General features: G+C 46.3%; 1 protein-coding gene across 1 annotated transcript in view; it reads left to right on the forward strand.

Moving 5' to 3' along the window:
* Positions 1–18,560, forward strand: part of VPS41 (VPS41 subunit of HOPS complex) — a 358,461-nt gene that overhangs the window by 253,687 nt on the left and 86,214 nt on the right. Inside the window, exons 18-20 of the mRNA XM_075315114.1 lie at positions 12,850–12,977; positions 16,410–16,554; positions 17,191–17,232. Of these exons, the coding sequence (XP_075171229.1) occupies positions 12,850–12,977; positions 16,410–16,554; positions 17,191–17,232 (315 nt within the window). The remainder of the gene's footprint in view (positions 1–12,849; positions 12,978–16,409; positions 16,555–17,190; positions 17,233–18,560) is intronic.

Raw genomic sequence — 18,560 nt, forward strand, 5'->3', positions numbered from 1 at the left:
GTGCTGAAGTTTGCCCAGTCTGTTCTATATCCGAAAAATAATGAGATTTCCTTGTTCTGAGTGTCTCACGTTGGAAGTCATTCTTTTTGATATATATTTTGTTCTTAACCTGTGTAACTCAGTAGGTGGTTTAGTTATTATATTGCGAGTTATTTCCTCTTGGATTATAAAGCCAGTGGGGTTCGCTTCCAGCTAGTTATGGGACCTTTGACAATCGGCATCTCCTCTGTGATTACTGCCTATACAGAATGATTTTAGATTCCAATCAGATTGGTGACGGTACAGCGAACGCTCTGGACTTCAGGATTAGGTGTTTGTGTTTTTGTATGGTTATATTTTATTCTGGTGTTCTCCTGTAATATATTGTCCAATATTGGTCTCTGGAAGTGTTTGTGCAGCAAAAGTTGTAGAAAATGAAATACTAAACCAAAAGTCGCCAGTCACGTGTAGAAATAGAATAACCTTGGTGCTTACAGCTGCGTCCTTTTCCTAACATTTGCAGAAAATCAAGTATATAGCCATGCAGTCAAAACAGACAAATACAGAACTGCTCTGTGATCTTCAACTTGGTACTGTTTATAGGAGGTCACTTTTTAGTGTCTGTCTTCCCTCCGCTTCCCTTCCGTAAGTTATAGTGATATGGAAACCCCTAGTAAGAGCAGCAGCACAGCCGAGAAACGCGAGGCTACGTGAGTCATTAACAGAGCAAGCAAATGATAAAGCGCTGGTCATGTAAGGTTGCCCACGATTGTACTCGTTCCCCAGTCCTTATCTAGCATTGGAAGCTATACCAGCACAATAAGTGTTCATTAGGAGCTTGTTATTTTTATGCTGCTCTGCTATGCAGAGCGCTAATGTCCACTGAAAGTATGAGAAATAGAGTTGGTGTGCTTTGATTCGCGAGACCTTGTCAATCAGCCATATCAGTAATCCATAGCAGCTGTACAGGAGCCCTGAGACCCGCCTCCTACCTAATCACATCAGCAGATCTTTTTTAGATTAGCTGGTCCTTGAAGACGTCACATGTGTCACTCTTCAACAATGATGTTGTTGCGGGCTGGCTAACCAGGCGGTTCTCTGGTCCTGCGGCTAGAGATTACTCACCTAACCACTGGAATGGGTCCTGAAAATCCATTAGCAACAATTCTAATGTATAGCACATAATGGCTCTGGAGCATTTTTTTTTCTTGAAAATATAAAGTAAAGGCTCCGTCACACACAGAGATAAATCTTTGGCAGATCTGTGGTTGCAGTGAAATCATGGACATATTGTTCCATTTGTACATAGCCACAAACCTGGCACTGATTGTCCACAATTTCACTGCAACCACCAATCTGCCAAAGATTTATCTCTGTGTGTGATAGGGTCTTTAATCATCACATCCAAACAAACAAATGTCCGAGTACATGCTGCTTTAACTGCAATGCAAAAGTATGAATGATAAAACATACAACAGCACTAAGAAGTAGATATCGTTCATTTGTATTTATTAGTGCTTGCATAGTGCTGTTGCAACTTTTGTGTTTGATCGTTTATTCCGAAAGTCCTGAATTACATACCACTAGCTGGCAGTTTTAAGGAAGCGTGTGTTTCCTACCAGAATGAACTATGAAGTTTGGTGGTTAGGGGGCTGTATTTAGTAATTTCAGCTAGGCCTCTTGATTAACTGTGACTGAAATTGAAGTAGTGAAGCTTATAGCTTACAAATAGTAATTTTCCACTTCATTATGATACTGACATAACAAACAATATAACATATATTCCCCTCAAGGAAATTTTATTTGCCCACTTTTTTTTTTTGCTACAGATGACCTTATTCTGTGCTGGTCCAAAAGATCTTGGCCCTCCTTGTTCTCTGGTGGTGACACTTTTGAGGGTAGTTTCACATGGCAGTATTTTTGACAGGTTTTTTTAAAACCAATGTCAGTTGTGAACCCTAAATAAACTGCAAATATATTGAAAGGATTTATACTTCTCCTTGCTGCACAAACTTTTAGTTTGACGCTTTATCGCAAGCTATTGTGATGTTTATTTTGCCATCTAAACAAAATATTAGAATGTGCTTTTCTTTAGAGCTTGTGGAAACGGCCATAGGTTATCACATCTGAGAGAATTTGCCGATTATGCAAAGGACACTATGATTAAACTATAATCACAGTTTGATCAGAGTGTCAGCATAGTGTGCTCCAATTCTCTCGTATGAGGAGAAGATGTAGAAAACAAATTCTCCATGTTCTCCATTCTCTCAGTCCACAGAAACTAGACTGTAATCATATGTCATCCGCGTGCAGTCTGATGTTTTCCATGCACTCATTGACTTGCCTAGCCTAGTGCAATCCGATCAAATCAAACTTGGAGATGTTGTGATTTCTTTTCCTCGGACACACTCTGTCCAAAGAAAAAAAAAAATTGAAATGTGTACGACCCCATAAACTTAACATTGGTCTGGGTGCGATCCAGTGGTTTGTCAGATCACAAATGGACTGAAAAAATATAGGCATGTGAACCTGGCCTTAAACTTTACCTGTCGTATCTAAGGTGACTTTTCAGGATAAGCTGTAGTGCAGGGGTGGGGAACCTTTTTTCTGTCGGGGGCCATTTGGAAATTTCTACCAACCTTCGGGGGCCGCACAAAATTATCAATGTTTAAATGACCCTGCTATATTGGGTGAAGCAATTAATTAACTGGGGGCATGGGGCTGGGGGCACAGACACCACACGCGGGGCTGGGGGCACAGACACCACACGCGGGGCTGGGGGCACAGACACCACTGGAGGGGCTGGGGGCACAGACACCACTGGAGGGGCTGGGGGCACAGACACCACTGGAGGGGCTGGAGGCACAGACACCACTGGAGGGGCTGGAGGCACAGACACCACTGGAGGGGCTGGAGGCACAGACATCACTGGGGGGAGGCACAGACATCACTGGGGGGGAGGCACAGACATCACTGGGGGGGAGGCACAGACATCACTGGGGGGGAGGCACAGACATCACTGGGGGGGAGGCACAGACATCACTGGGGGGGAGGCACAGACATCACTGGGGGGGAGGCACAGACATCACTGGGGGGGAGGCACAGACATCACTGGGGGGGAGGCACAGACATCACTGGGGGGGAGGCACAGACATCACTGGGGGGGAGGCACAGACATCACTGGGGGGGAGGCACAGACATCACTGGGGGGGAGGCACAGACATCACTGGGGGGGAGGCACAGACATCACTGGGGGGGAGGCACAGACATCACTGGGGGGGAGGCACAGACATCACTGGGGGGGAGGCACAGACATCACTGGGGGGGAGGCACAGACATCACTGGGGGGGAGGCACAGACATCACTGGGGGGGAGGCACAGACATCACTGGGGGGGAGGCACAGACATCACTGGGGGGGAGGCACAGACATCACTGGGGGGGAGGCACAGACATCACTGGGGGGGAGGCACAGACATCACTGGGGGGGAGGCACAGACATCACTGGGGGGGAGGCACAGACATCACTGGGGAGGAGGCACAGACATCACTGGGGGGGAGGCTGCACACACGACTGGGGGGGCTGCACACAGGACTGGGGGGGGCTGCACACAGGACTGGGGGGGCTGCACACAGGACTGGGGGGGCTGCACACAGGACTGGGGGGGGGGGGCAGCACACAGGACTGGGGGGGCAGCACACAGGACTGGGGGGGCTGCACACAGGACTGGGGGGGCTGCACACAGGACTGGGGGGGGTGCACACAGGACTGAGGGGGTGCACACAGGACTGAGGGGGTGCACACAGGACTGAGGGGGTGCACACAGGACTGAGGGGGTGCACACAGGACTGGGGGGGTGCACACAGGACTGGGGGGGTGCACACAGGACTGGGGGGGTGCACACAGGACTGGGGGGGTGCACACAGGACTGGGTGATGGGCTGCACATAGGATTGTGTGGGGGGTGCACACAGGACATTGGGGGGCTGCACACAGGACTGGGGGAGGGGTGTACACAGGATTGGGGGGGGTGCAAACAGGACTACTGGGTGATGGGCTGCACACAGGACATTGGGGGGCTGCACACAGGACATTGGGGGGCTGCACACAGGACTGGGGGAGGGGTGCACACAGGACATTGGGGGCCACACTGCGCTGAGAGTTTCATGCAACTCTGGGAGAGAGGGTTTACAGAACTGGTGTGGGGAGGCACAAAGCATTGAGCAGGGCACATAGCAGCAGAGGGTCGGCGCTGGACTCACAGCAGCATTACACTCACATCACCGGAGTGCAGGAGCCGGACACTGCATCAGAAGGAGAAGGCAGGAACTGATCTCCGGAGGGCAGGAGGCGGACACACAAGGCTGGAAGCTGTCAGGCTGCTGTGGACCCGCCCACAATTGGCACTGGCCGACGGGAGAACACATTGCAGCACAACCAGCAATGTGTGGATTTAAAGGGCCGGCGGCAGCAAACTGCGGTGACAGTACCAGCACTGCCTCCCCCGGGAATCTGCCCGGGGGCCACATAAAAGGTCATGGCGGGCCGCATGCGGCCCGCGGGCCGGAGGTTCCCCACCCCTGCTGTAGTGTGTGCACATAAGAAGTAGCAGCACTAATTTTGGCCTTTAAATTTCTTTTCTTTTACATATCTTTTTTATGCATATATGATTTATATTTCATTGTTCACCAGTTTTTGTATTTGAAATTGCCAATTGTCTGGGAAGTCAGGAACAGAGACAAGTAGTTGGTTTGATGTCCCTCATACACTGAACATTGAGATATGAGGAGATCTTTTTCCTCCATTTATCTTTTCCCCCAGAAGCTGAAGTAGCATGGGGGACATTATACGACACTGTAAATCTCAGGGGTTTTTTTTAGCTTAACATTCTGATCAGAAAGCATAAAGTCCACTGCAACATCACGGCGAACCTGTTAGTGGATCCTTGACTTTAAAAGTGTGTCATCATGAGCAGACCATCACCAAAGCAATACTGCACCAGCAAGGGGAGCGATCAATTGCCCCACAGCACCCATACTACAAGACAAGAGCCTGTATGGCTCCAGATGACACCAAAAACAGTGTCCTACCTCATACAATTACACAGTGGCATATAAAGGTTTGGGCACCCCTGATCAAAATTACTGTTATTGTGAACAGTTTAGCAAGTTGAAGATTAAATGATCTCTAAAAGGCATAAAGTTAAAGATGACCCATTTCCTTTGTATTTTAGGCAAAAAAATATATATTTTCGTCTTTTACATTTGAAAAATTACAAAAAGGAAAATGGACCAATGCAAAAGTTTGGGTACCCTTGGAGATATGCTAGCTCAGATAACTTTGACCAAGATTTCAGACCTTAGCCTGTTAGGGTTATGGATTATTCACAATCATCGTTCGGAAAGGCCAGGTGATACAGGTTTCACAGATTTATAAAATCCCAGCCTCCTCTAACCTTGTACCAAAAACAGCAGCCATGGTTTCTTCTAAGCAGCTGCCTAGCAATCGAAAAATGAAAATGGTGGAGACCCATAAAGCAGGAGAAGGCTATAAGAAGATAGCAAAGTGTTTTTCCCTGCCGCCCATTGCTGTCCCAGGTCCGACCCGGTGTGGAAGCCTGGTACTTACCAGAAGCCGGTACTCGGGCCTGGATGCACCCCCCCTCGGTCTCAGACCTCTGCGGCGGTGTGGCGCGGGCCTGGAACGGGAGCTCGGCCCGGCGTCGCTCCAGGGATGTGCGCACTCACGGCGGCCGCTGGAAGGCTTGTCCCTGCTGTGCAGCACGCTGGAGTGAAGCAGGACGCTCCGGCCGGAAGTGACGCGTGTACCCTGGTGACGTGCGCAGTGTGACCAGGAAGTGACTGGTGTGCGCATGCGCACTAGGATCCAAGATGGCGGCGCCCATGTAACGAGGGATCTCCGTTTAAAATGTGGCCGGCGCCTGGGACTGGTGAGTTTTTCTCCTCCATTCTTCTCTATTATGGCAGGAGATTCACCCCGCAGCAAGGAGCAGCACAAGGAGTCGCCACAGCGTGGCTCAGAACGCGGCTCAGCGGATCGTTCCAGGAATGCTGTATCCAGTCCGGGCAGCGTTCGGTCGGTGGGTCCCAAGAGGTCCAAGGGAGATAAGAATCCGCCTCCTGATCCGGGACAGAAAAAATGTACCTCCAAGCAGCGTCACAAGGAATGTGCCATATGCCAATCCTCCCTGTCTTCTGATTACAACAAGGCCCTATGTGCAGGCTGTATCCAACAGACCCTCCTCAAAGAAGGGCCAGGGTTCTCGTCTGAATTACGTTCCATTATCAGAGCAGAAGTACAGGAGTCCCTTAAATCCCTTAAGGGGGGCAAGAGACGCAAGAAATCCCATCATTCTAAGCTGTCTACTCCCAATACCTCGGCGGATTCGGCTCATGACTCTCGGTCATCAGGCTCCTCGGGATCCTCCCCCTCCAATTCTGACTCCTCCTCCTCTTCCGATGAAGGTGGTCGTCCTTGTTTCCCTACTGCGGACTTGGGACCCTTGGTGAAGGTGGTGCGTTCGACCATGGGAATGGTGGACCCCAGGGGACCCGAATCTACCCAGGATGTCATGTTTGGGGGCTTGGATTCCAAAAAACGTAAGGGGTTTCCTGTTCCCCAGAAGGTTCAGGGTCTCATTGCTGACCAGTGGAGAAAAGTGGACAAAAGATTGAATCTTGGCTCTTCCCTTAAAAGGAAGTACCCAGTGGATAGGGAGGCGTCTACCTCCTGGGATAGAACCCCGAAGATTGATGTCGCTATTGCCAAGGCTTCCCGCTCCACTACCTTGCCGTTTGAGGACTTATGGTTCCTTAAAGATCAGCTGGATAGGAAGGCTGATGGGTTTCTGAGATGAACTTGGGAATCCACAGCAGGTGGCTTGCGCCCTGCCGTGACCAGCGCCTGCGTTGCCCGGTCTTTGATGGTGTGGCTTCAGCAATTGGGAGACCAGTTGAGAAATGACACTCCAAGGAAGGATATTATCTCGTTCTTGCCCTTGATACAGGGTGCTGCAGCCTTTATGGCAGATGCCTCGGTTGATTCCTTAAGACTTTTCGCCAGGTCGGCGGCGCTTTCCAATTCCGTGCGTCGGGCCCTCTGGCTGAAAAATTGGAAGTGATATGTCCAATCCAAGGGATGGCTATGCAGCATGCCTTGTGAAGGTACCTATCTTTTTGGCTCAGGCCTGGATGACCTCCTCACTAAGGCATCCGATAAGAAACAGGGGTTTCCGGTTTTCCCGGTGGCGTCCTCTCGGAGCCGGCCCTTTCGGAGACGTCCGTTTTTCACGAAGAAGTCCCAAAAACCGCAAGATCAGTGGAAGGACCGTAGAAAGAATAGCTCGGGCTTTCTCTTTGGCAAGCACTCCGATAATAAGAACAAACCCTCCCAATGACGCCAGTCATCAGGTAGGGGGCTGGCTGTCCCTCTTCCTCCATGCATGGAAGGCGATCTCCTCCAACAAATGGCTCCTTCAGATTGTGGCGGAAGGGTTAAAATTGGACTTCAGTTCACCCCCTCGGGGGTCTCTAATAATATCCTTGCGGTCCCCAGAGCGGCAGATGGCCTTGGAAGTAGAAGTGCTGACTCTCCTCTCGAGTCAGGAGGTCCCCATAGGACAAGAAGGGGATGGCTTTTACTCCACTCTGTTTCTGGTTCGGAAGCCGGACTCCACCTTCCGCACCATCTTCAACCTGAGGAACTTGAATTTGCATCTGGTGCAGCGAGCCTTCAAAATGGAGACCATGAAGTCAACTGTCAGGCTGTTGTATCCAGAGTGTTTTATGGCGGTCCTCGACTTGAAGGACGCCTATTATCACATCCCTATTTTTCCGTCTCACCGGCGGTTTCTCAGGTTTGCACTACACGTCTCCGGGAGGCTGAGACACTTCCAATTCGCAGCGCTGCCATTCGGGCTTTCCATGGCCCCACGGATCTTCACCAAAGTCCTCGCGGAGGTCATGGCACATGTCAGGGAACAGGACATATTGATTGTTCCGTATCTGGACGACCTCCTGATAGTGGGTCAGTCGGAGTCTCTATGTGCGGCTCACGTGACCAGGGTCATTACCATCCTGGAAGGCCTGGGGTGGGTGGTGAATCAGCAGAAGTCCAGACTCCAGCCTCTCCAATGTCAAGTCTTCCTGGGTCTCGTCTTGGACTCCACAAGCCAGTTGTGCCACCTACCAGAGGACAAGGTCAACAGGATCTTGTCCTTGCTCTCTTCCATAAGGAGTTGCCCAGGCATGTCCTTACGGCAGGCTATGTCGCTGGTCGGGACTCTTACCTCTTGCATCCCAGGAGTATGGTGGGCCCAACTGCGTTCCAGAATCCTCCAGATGGAGGTCCTTCGGTTTCAGAGACTGGAGGCTGTTTGGAGAAAAAATTGACCCTGTCTGCAGACACCTTGCACTCCCTGGGTTGGTGGCAGGACCCCTGTCACCTCCGGACGGGGGTTCCTTGGCTTTCCCCGGTCACGGACACTATAGTCACGGATGCCAGCCGTTGGGGGTGGGGTGCCCATCTGCGCCAACAGGTGCTTCAGGGTCCCTAGGACGCTCAGTTGGTCAGACAATCCTCCAACTACAGGGAGCTCATGGCGGTTCTCAAGGCACTAGAGGGTTTCCTCCCCTTCTTGAGAGGTCGCCATGTTTGGATCCTTTCGGACAACAGGGTGACTGTGGCGTACGTCAACCATCAGGGAGGCACCAGATCCCCTTCTCTTCTGACTCTGACTGTGCGCATCTTCCAGCTGGCCGAAAAACATCTCTCCTCCTTAACAGCTCTTCATATCAAGGGGACGGAAAACGAGGAGGCAGACTTCCTCAGCCGGCACGGTCTCAGTCAGGGGGAGTGGTCCTTAGACCCGGAGGTCTTTTGCAAGATCATGCTTGTATGGGGTGTCCCTGTTCTAGACCTGTTCGCTACCAAGGCGAATCGGAAAGTGGACAGGTTCTGCTCTCTCAACCCCCGAGACGATCCTGTTGCCCTCGATGCGTTCCAGATGTCTTGGTCTCGCGGCCTCCTGTACGCGTTTCCTCCTCTGATCCTGTTGCCTTCGGTTCTCCGGAAAATCCGGGACGACAGAGCGGAGGTTATTCTCATCGCCCCCTTCTAGCCGAAGCGGGCATGGTTTTACTGGCTGCGGACACTGTCTCTGGTGGATCCTTGGGTTCTCCAGGACGCCTCTCATCTCCTTTCCCATGGCCCAGTCCGTCACCCCCCCGACCCGGCTCTCCATTTGACGGCCTGGCGTTTGAGCGGCGGCTGCTAGCTCGACAGGGTTTTTCCTCTGGCTTAATAGACACTCTTCTTCACAGTAGAAAAGCGGTCACCACGGCCATTTACGGGAGGGTCTGGAAGCGTTTTCTCCTTCAGTCCGGGGCTCGGGCGGAGGACCCCCCTGCTATCTCGGCTATTCTAGAATTCCTCCAGAGGGGGTTGGAATTGAGGCTCTCCACCAGTACGCTCAAGGTGCAGGTATCAGCCTTAGGGGCACTGTTTAATTGTAGTCTGGCACAGAATGAGTGGATTTGCAGGTTCATTAAATCTAAGTCCAGGTCTGTACCTGTTCAGGCTCCCAGGGTTCCCCCATGGGATCTCAATTTAGTGTTGGATGCCCTCACAGGGCCACCGTTTGAACCCTTAGGGGAGGTCCCTCTCAAACTGTTGTCACTTAAGGTTTTTCTCCTCGTCGCACTCACCTCGGCCAGGCGGGTAGGGGATCTCCAAGCCTTGTCCGTAGTTCACCCTTATACCCAGATTCTGGATGATAGGGTAGTGTTGCGGACTGATCCCTTCTACCTGCCCAAGGTTTCTAAACCCTTTCATCGGTCCCAAGAAATCGTGCTCCCTTCCCTCTGTGACCCCCCTCATAATGAGAAAGAGGCTGGGTTGCACACGTTGGATTTCCGGACGGCCTTAATCACGTACCTAGATAGGACTAGGGAATGGAGGAAGTCTCAGGTCCTGTTTGTCACTTTTCAGGGGCATTCCAGGGGGCATGGGGCTTCTAAGGCTACCTTGGCCAGATGGGTCAGGGATGCCATCGGTTTGGCATACTCTGCTAAAGACACCACTCCTCCTCAGGGCATAAGGGCGCACTCCACTAGAGCAGTGTCTACGTCTTGGGCAGAGAGGGCGGATGCCTCTATTGACCAGATCTGTCGGGCGGCTACTTGGTCGTCTCCTGGTACTTTCTTTCGGCACTATAGGCTGGACTTATCCTCCACAACTGACCTATCCTTTGGGAGACGGGTCTTACAGGCGGTGGTCCCTCCCTAAGGTGGTGGTCTATATAAATCTCTCAGGTGGTGCTGTCATGGGCGTCAGGGAAAAATCTTAATTACTCACCGGTAATGGGATTTTCAATAGCCCATGACAGCACCCTTAGTTCCCCCCCCTTTTCACTGGTTGTGGGCAGCCTTCGGGGAGTGTTAGAGTTATTGGTGTTTTTCCTTGGGTGGTGGTATGATTAATCTGTTTGTTGTGTTTTGTTGGTCCTCTCTGGCTCTGAAAACCTACTGATGTGGAGGAGAGGTGCCGCCTTTTTATCAGTGGGTTTCCTGTCCTGATGTGGGCGGAACCTATCTCAGGTGGTGCTGTCATGGGCTGTTGAAAATCCCATTACCGGTGAGTAATTAAGATTTTCAGGGTGCCCTTTCCTCTGTTCAAAATGTAGTTATGAAATAGCAGTTAACAGGAGCAGTGACTGTCAAGATAAGATTTGGAAGACCAAGCGGAATTTCTGCAAGAGCTGTTTGTAGGATTGCTAGAGAGGCAAATTAGAACCTCCATGTTACTGCAAAAGAGCTTCATGAACATTTTGCAGACTCTGGTATTGTGGTACATTGTTCTGCTGTTCAGAGACACCTGCACAAATATGGCCTTCATGGAATACTCACCAGTAAAATACCTCTCCTGCATCCCCACCATAAAATTCCGCATCAGAAGTATGCAAAAGAACATTTAGACAAGCCTAATGCATTTTGGAAACAAGTCCTGTGGACTGATGAGGTTAAAATAGAACTCTTTGGCCACAATGATCAAAGGTATGTGTGGAGAAAAAAAGGGCACAGAATTTGCAGGAAAATAACATCTCGCCAGCAATTAAGTATGGGGGTGGATCAGTCATGCTTAATGGTTGTGTTGCAGCCAATCGCAATGGGGTTTCGAGGAGGGAAGAATGGATTCAATGAAATTTCAACAAATTCTTGATGCAAACATAACACCATCTTTAAAAAGTTGAAGTTAAAAAGAGGATGGCTTCTACAAATGGATAATCCTAAACACACATCAAAATCCACAGAAGACTACCTCAGAAGGCGCAAGCTGAAGGTTTTACTATGGTCCTCACAGTCCCCTGATCTGAGCATCATTGAAAATCTGTGGCTAGACCTCAAAAGAGCAGTGCATGCAAGATAACCCAGGAATCTTACAGAACTGCAAGACTTTTCCAAGGAAGAATGGATGAAAATCCCTCAAACAAGAATTGGCTGGCTACAAAAAGCATTTACAAGCTATAATACTTGCCAAAGGGGGTGCTTCTTGGTACTAACCATGCAGGGTGCCCATACATTTGTATCTGCCCATTTTCTTTTTTTTGTTAATTTTAAAAAGTAAAAGATGAAAAAAAAAAAAAGTTTTTACAAAGGAGATGTCATTTTTATGCCATTTAGAGATCATTTCATCTTCAAGGTGCTTAACCATTCACAATAACAGTAATTTTGACCAGGGGTGCCCAAACTTTTACATGCCACTGTAATTACAGTGAATAAAAATATAAACGTAACACCTTTTGTTTTTGTTCCCATTTTTCAAGAGCTGAACTCCTAAGATCTAAGACTTTGTACTAAAAAAGCCTTTTTCTTTCAAATATTGTTCACTAATGTGTCTAAATCTTTGTTAGGGAGCACTTTGTTAGGGAGCACTTCTTCTTTGGTGAGATAATCTATCCACCTCACAGGTGTAGCATATCAAGATGCTGATTAGACACATGATTATTGCACAGGTGTGCCGTTAGGCTAGCCACTATTGAAGGGTACAAAAAAGGGTAGAAAACTAATACTTCCCACACCGCTTACCTGTTCAGTAGCCCCCGATCCGGTCCTCTGCTCCTCCTTTTTTTGCCCTGTCATGTGTATTCTCTCCAGCCTGCTCTACTCTGCACTTTGACCTATTGTGCTGAGTAGACCTCTGTCACTTCAACCCATGCCTTCCCCTAAGGTACTGAGTAGGCTCAGGCAATATTCGGCAGAAAAGCACAATGTGCGCTGAGCTTGCAAAGTGCGGAATGATGTCAGTGGCTTAGTCAGAGTGAAGTGAGGGATGCAGGGGAAGACGAAAAGCAGCACCATTCAACGGGCAGCATGAGCAGTAGAACAGATGAGCATTAATTTTATATGTTTTAACATCTTTTCTTATGCTCTTGGGTCTGGAAAGACCACTGAAAATAACACTCAATTTGTATCTAGTAACAGATGCAAATTATATTCCTTATATCAAGACTAAATACCTCTCATGACCTTATTATTTGCTTAAATATTTTTAAATTTATTAGTGCAATTGGAAATTTTGGAAAAACGTCTACTGTTGTGTCTGTTGTGTTTGCCTAGATCTCCACATCAGTTTGTAAGGACCATGGTCTCCATTCACTCACAGAATGCAGAAATCTTGGAAACAATGTTTATTAAAACAACCTTTCTGAGAGAGTAGCCTATATTTTTCCTGCAGTATGACTAAACTTCATTTCCATAAGATTAGACAACCCCTTTAAGAAATGTATTTTACAATGTCGCAGACTCCTCAAGCTTATGTTCTAGCAACCATGTTCTCCTTTTTCATTTCTGCAGGGATTCTCTACCCTGATCAAAGAATGGCCCGGAGACCTGTACAATAATAAAACTATAGTCCATGCTTTAAAGACGCATCTGAGCCATGACCCCAGTAACCGAACGCTGCTGCAGGCGCTGGCAGAACTGTGAGTGAAAGCCTCATACTATGAGAATCGGCTGTGTATAAAATCATGTGGTGATTAGTTGTGAATTCTCTGTTCAGCTCAAAATTATGAGATTATAATCTTTGGAGTTTTCTTTTTGTCGTATTCTTATTGCTTGTTGTTCTTGTTGTGTTTTTCTATCCATCTTTTGTTGTGTTGCTCATTGCCATTGACTTTATACACTAGTGATAAAATAAAGATACCACTGTTGCTTGTCTATTGTATTAAAATTTTTAGACTTGCAATTGAGAAAATCTATAGACCAAATTTAACCTTTCTCTTGCCAGCACCTTACTGTTCCTACAGTTGAAACCAGAAGTTTACATACACTCTCTAAAAAGACACACATGCAGGTTTTTCTCACTATCTGACATGAAATAAGAATAAACCTTTCCCGTTTTAGGTCAATTAGGAATCAATATTATTTATATTTGCCAAATTCCAGAATAATGAGAGAGAGAAAATGTTTTAAGACATTTTTCTTACTGTCTGACCACATCTGCAAGGAGTTTGTCTATTCTTCCTGTGTTTGCATGGGTTTCTTTTGGGTTCCTCCTACACTCCAAAGACATACTGATAGTGAAAATAGATTGTGAGCCCCAATGGCGACAGTAATGATTACATCTCTAAAATGCTGTGGAATATAATAGTGTTGTGCAAGTAAGTAAAATAAATACAAATAAATAGTCCTGAAAAAACTTTAAGTGAGATCTGACCGGCCCCCAAGAAGATTAGAGTCTCTTCCTGTGGACCAATTTGGTCACTGAGTTATAGAATCCAAAAGTTTAGCAGAAGACAACACTGGAGATGTAGGTGACCTTGGAGTCACTTGCCTCTAGGGTCCTTGTCTTACGTGTTGCTTCACAATTACGTATTAGATATTATTGATGATCTTTATTGATGATCTGTCCTGTGCGTTCAATCGTTACAATTAAAATGCAGTTGAGAATGAAGGAGCACAAATCCTTCATGAGTGGAGACTTCTACTGTAGTAGTCCGCAGAACTCCTGTCCAACATTTCTATTTAGTTCACGATCAGCAATGTGCAAATTCATTAGAAGCAGACTTATGTTACCAACAGTCTGGACTTCTGCCTTACACATTTACATACAATAATACGCTTCTGAGCATTGATTATTGCCGCTCTCGTTACTCCCAGAAATGGATTTAAGTGGACTAATCATGCTAATGAATTCAGCTTTATGTAATGCACGTACAGCCGCTGCAAACATCCGAGCCAGGAAGTTTGGTTTCATTGTATGGTATTTATTCAAGAGTAGAAATCAGTTTTGCTTAATGCAATAAAGAAAAGCGATCCTATAATGAATCCCGCTGGCCGGATGCTGAAAGTCTTTAGTGTGTCCTATAGGAAAGTAAATAATTGCACATGAGCGTTTGTGGGGCTTTATATTCTGGAACTAACTTTTTCCAAGTATTAATATATTTAGTTTGGACGGTAAGGGTTAAATTCACATCTTTGTAAAGTTGCATAGATACAGCAATGAACACTTTTTTTTATTAAAGGAGATTTTTTTATTGGTCACATTTATTATGCTTATGTAGCACCATTATTTTCCACAGCGCTTTACAGATATTGTCTTCACTATCCCTATTGGGGCTCACAATGTAAGTTTCCTATTAGTATGTCTTTGGAGTGTGGTAGGGCACCGGAGTAACCATGGGAAACCCACGCATACATGGGAAGAATATACAAACTCCTTACAGATCTTTTAACCCAGGTCCCCAGCCCTGCAAGACTGCAGTGCTAACCACTGAGCCCCCTTTGATGGCTTATAGAATGAGTGCACAAAATGTTCTTACCTTAGTGGTCGATTTTAATATGTGTAGAACAAAAGGGCATTCCAGATCTTGCGCTAAGCCAATAATTTTAACATAGACCCAGTCCAACTAATAGGGCTGTGTTTTGCCAAGCTGATAGAGCTGTAACTGGAGTGGTGATATGTCAGAAGAAAAGCAAAAAGGATAACCTCAACTATAGTCATGTGACAGCCATGGCATTTGACCACAACCAGTAAGAAAAAGTAATTATCATATCAGTGTTTTAGTGAGAAACCCTTTTAGAATGTGTCCACCTGTGAATATCTGATATGAAGATTTTTGCTACTCGCCGTAAAATCTTTCTCATAGTCTTCTTTGGGGGACATAGGAAACAAGGGTTAGTCTGCTCAGGCCCCCGTCAGTTAGTGGGAAAGATTTTGGAGGAGCAAAACAAATAAAGCATGAAAATCATCGTACAATTACAGTGAGAGAAAAAACAACTTAAAGGCAACCTGTCTTCAAATTCGTCCCTTATAAGCTGCGGCCACCACCAGTGAGCCCTTGTATACAGCATTCCAGAATACTGCATATAAGAGCCCTGGCTGCTGTGTAAAACATAAAAAACACTTTTATAATACTCACCTGGAGGGGTCAGGTCCGATGGGAGACGCTGCTCTCCGGTATAGCGCCTCCTCTCTGCTACAATCACCATCCTCCTTCTTCTGAGGCCCGTGTGCATGACACGCCCTACGTCATCCACATTAGCTGGCATTGAGGTCCTGTGCAGACACACTTTGATCTGCCCTGCTCAAGGCAGATCAAACTATTCTGGTGCGCATGCGCAGCGGTCTTTAATCTTTCCTCGTGTCTGCACATTATGGTATTTTGATCTGCCCTCTCCAGGGTAGATCAAAGTGCACATGCGCAGGACCGCAATAACAGCCTGTGTGGATGACGTAGACACGTCATCCATACTGGGCTGAGTAGGAGGACGGAGATCACAGCAGAGAGGAGGCACCAAACCGGAGAGAGGATGCACTGGACGGGAGAGCAGCAACGTCCATTGGACCGGATCGCCCCTTAGGTGACTATTCTAAAAGTGTTTTTTACGTTATACAGCACGGCCTAGGCTCTTATATACACTATTCTGGAATGCTGTATATAAGAGCTTAGTGGTGGTGGTTGTAGCTTATAGTCGCCAAATCTGGTGACGTTACCTTTAAATGCAAACCCGACCTGGCAGCCAAGGGTAAGTGCTGTGTCCCCTGAGTACAAAAACTAATTTGTCGGTTGGTCAATGTTAGCAAGTGAGGTATAGTCTACTGGGGAATAGGCAATTTTTCTTTAAGCTGTAGTGTCAGCCTCTAGTTGGCAGCAGACTAAGCCATGGTTACTGTGTCCCCCAATTAAGTGACTGAGAAAATATCTTATATACAGTTATTCTGTTAAAAGTTAAGTAGCTTTTGTAAAAGTGTTTTATTACTAACAATGTACTAGTCTGCGTGTTACTATGCAAAATGTTTCTAATTTATTATTTGTTAATATGTAAAATTGTAAATTAGAATAAAATAGATGCAATTCTGATACTATTAAAATCAATATATATCCTAGTTGACATGTTTAATATCTTTGTAGACACACGTATGATCAATGTTACAGTCAAGCTCTGGAAATTTACCTAACACTTCGGCACAAGGAGGTCTTTGAACTCATTCACAAGCATAACCTCTTCAGCTCTATCAAAGACAAAATAGTTTTGCTCATGGATTTTGATACAGAGGTAAGTACCCTCCTAGATAAATGTTTATTCTTAATATAACATTCGTAGTTCATATTAGAAATTTGCTTTGTTGTATTTGTTTAATCAGCATTTGAAGTTTTCTGCTAATTAGATTTTGGTGCACAGTACTCTGGGTCTTTTCCTCCCTGTCTGTGATTCCTGGCCCCTCTGCCTGCCACCAGTTGATGGACAGGTCACTGCTGAGATTTCAAACAGAGGAGGCAGGTCATTCACGGACCGGAGGCAGGTAGAGGTGCCAGGGAATCACAGATAGGGAGGAGATCCAGTGTGCAGCCCGGCACCTGTGCACCAAAATCCAATTTGCAGAAAACTTGAAATGGTGGCTAAATAAGAACAACAAAGTGGATTTTTTTTCACCAAATATACCAATTTAATCCATGTCATTACTTTACGTTAAGAAATCATGCTTACAGGTTCTCTTTAAAGTTCCCATGAGAGTTGTTACCCAGTCTATTTGATTTCTGAGTTGTCAACCAGCCTAACTATTAAAATCTGCATTCAGAAAGACCGCCTAAACCTAGAAAAATGTATTTGTTGACTTCTTATTAATTCACTAATTAACTTTTCTATTTCCAGTACTACATTTGTCACTTATTACTCACATTTCTTGTTTAGAAAGCCGTGGATATGCTTTTGGACAATGAAGACAAAATCTCTGTAAGTATTTGTCAGATTTAGTCTTAAGGAAATGGCTTTATTAAAGGGGTTGTCCACTACTGAAAGAAAACATATAGTTACCCCTTGAACTGGTGCTCCAAATACTGTCTCCACCCTTGTCATTGTTTGTGACATGGGCACTGCAGCCTGACAGCGGCTGTCGATCTTATAGGCTGCAGGCTCACGTGACATAATATCACAACTTCTCCAGGGGACACAGCACTCAGAATGGAGCCGATCCAGAGGGAAGTATGCTTTTTTTTTTTTTTTTTACTTAGCACGTTGTGGGGCATTCAAGCAAGGTTGTCCAGTAGCAGACAACTTCTTTAGCTTGCACCTGTTAAAACGTGGTCCAAATTTAGCATTGTACCTATTCTCTGTTGTCATAGACCTATGATTATCTTGCACTGTCACTAGGTTCGGATTTGAAAGATCATATTGAAATTACTACTTGAAGCCTAAACATGTCAGTCGCTGCTTGCCTGCTCCTTTATCTCTAGCCATCATAGGATATATGGAATAGCTGGTATTTAGATGGTTTGACTTAGGATTTGTAAGCGAAAAATCAGTTTACATGTTGCCAGAGTTCAGAGCATGGTTATCCTGTTTCTCCCACCACAATTAGTGATACTATACAACTCCCCTGTTTCCGTGAAACTAAGATGTACTCCAAAAATAAGCCTTAGCATGATTTTTCAGGATTTTGGGAATATGCTTGAAATCTAAGCCCTACTACAAAAATAAGCCCTAGTTACAGTTCATTAAAAAAAAAGGGCTGGGCGCACACACACAGATCAGGCAATACCGCTGACATCACTAAACGACCAAGCATTGTGCCTGCTTCCGGTCACCAGGGACAGCCAAACACTACACTTGACTTTATTGGATCACAGCTGGAATGGCAAGGGACCTTACAATGATGCCCCTTTGACACTTGTGATGCAGAATTGTGTGTGAGAGCCAATCCACCATCAGCACCTGCAAATTAATTGTTTTGGGTCTAAGGGGGTCTGGAGAGTGTGATTCTTTTGGGGATGTCTGCTTTCTTTTTTGGGGTATCTGCTTTCCTTTGATGAATGGTCTACTGTATCTGTCCTGCTTGGTTCCATTTAGTTTCTTACATTGATCATAAAAAATTGGCCAGCACAAACAAAGGTGCTTTAAGAGACAAGAATCATATTTATATATACATGAATAAAAATATAAACTCAACACTTATTTGTTTTCGCTTCCATTTTTCTTGAGCTGAACTGTAAGATTTTTTTCCCATATACACAAAATGGCTTTTTTCTCTTAAATATTGTTCACAAATTTGTCTAAATCTCTAT

Source organism: Anomaloglossus baeobatrachus, chromosome 6 (genome assembly GCF_048569485.1).
Source record: "Anomaloglossus baeobatrachus isolate aAnoBae1 chromosome 6, aAnoBae1.hap1, whole genome shotgun sequence".
NCBI lineage: Eukaryota > Metazoa > Chordata > Amphibia > Anura > Aromobatidae > Anomaloglossus > Anomaloglossus baeobatrachus.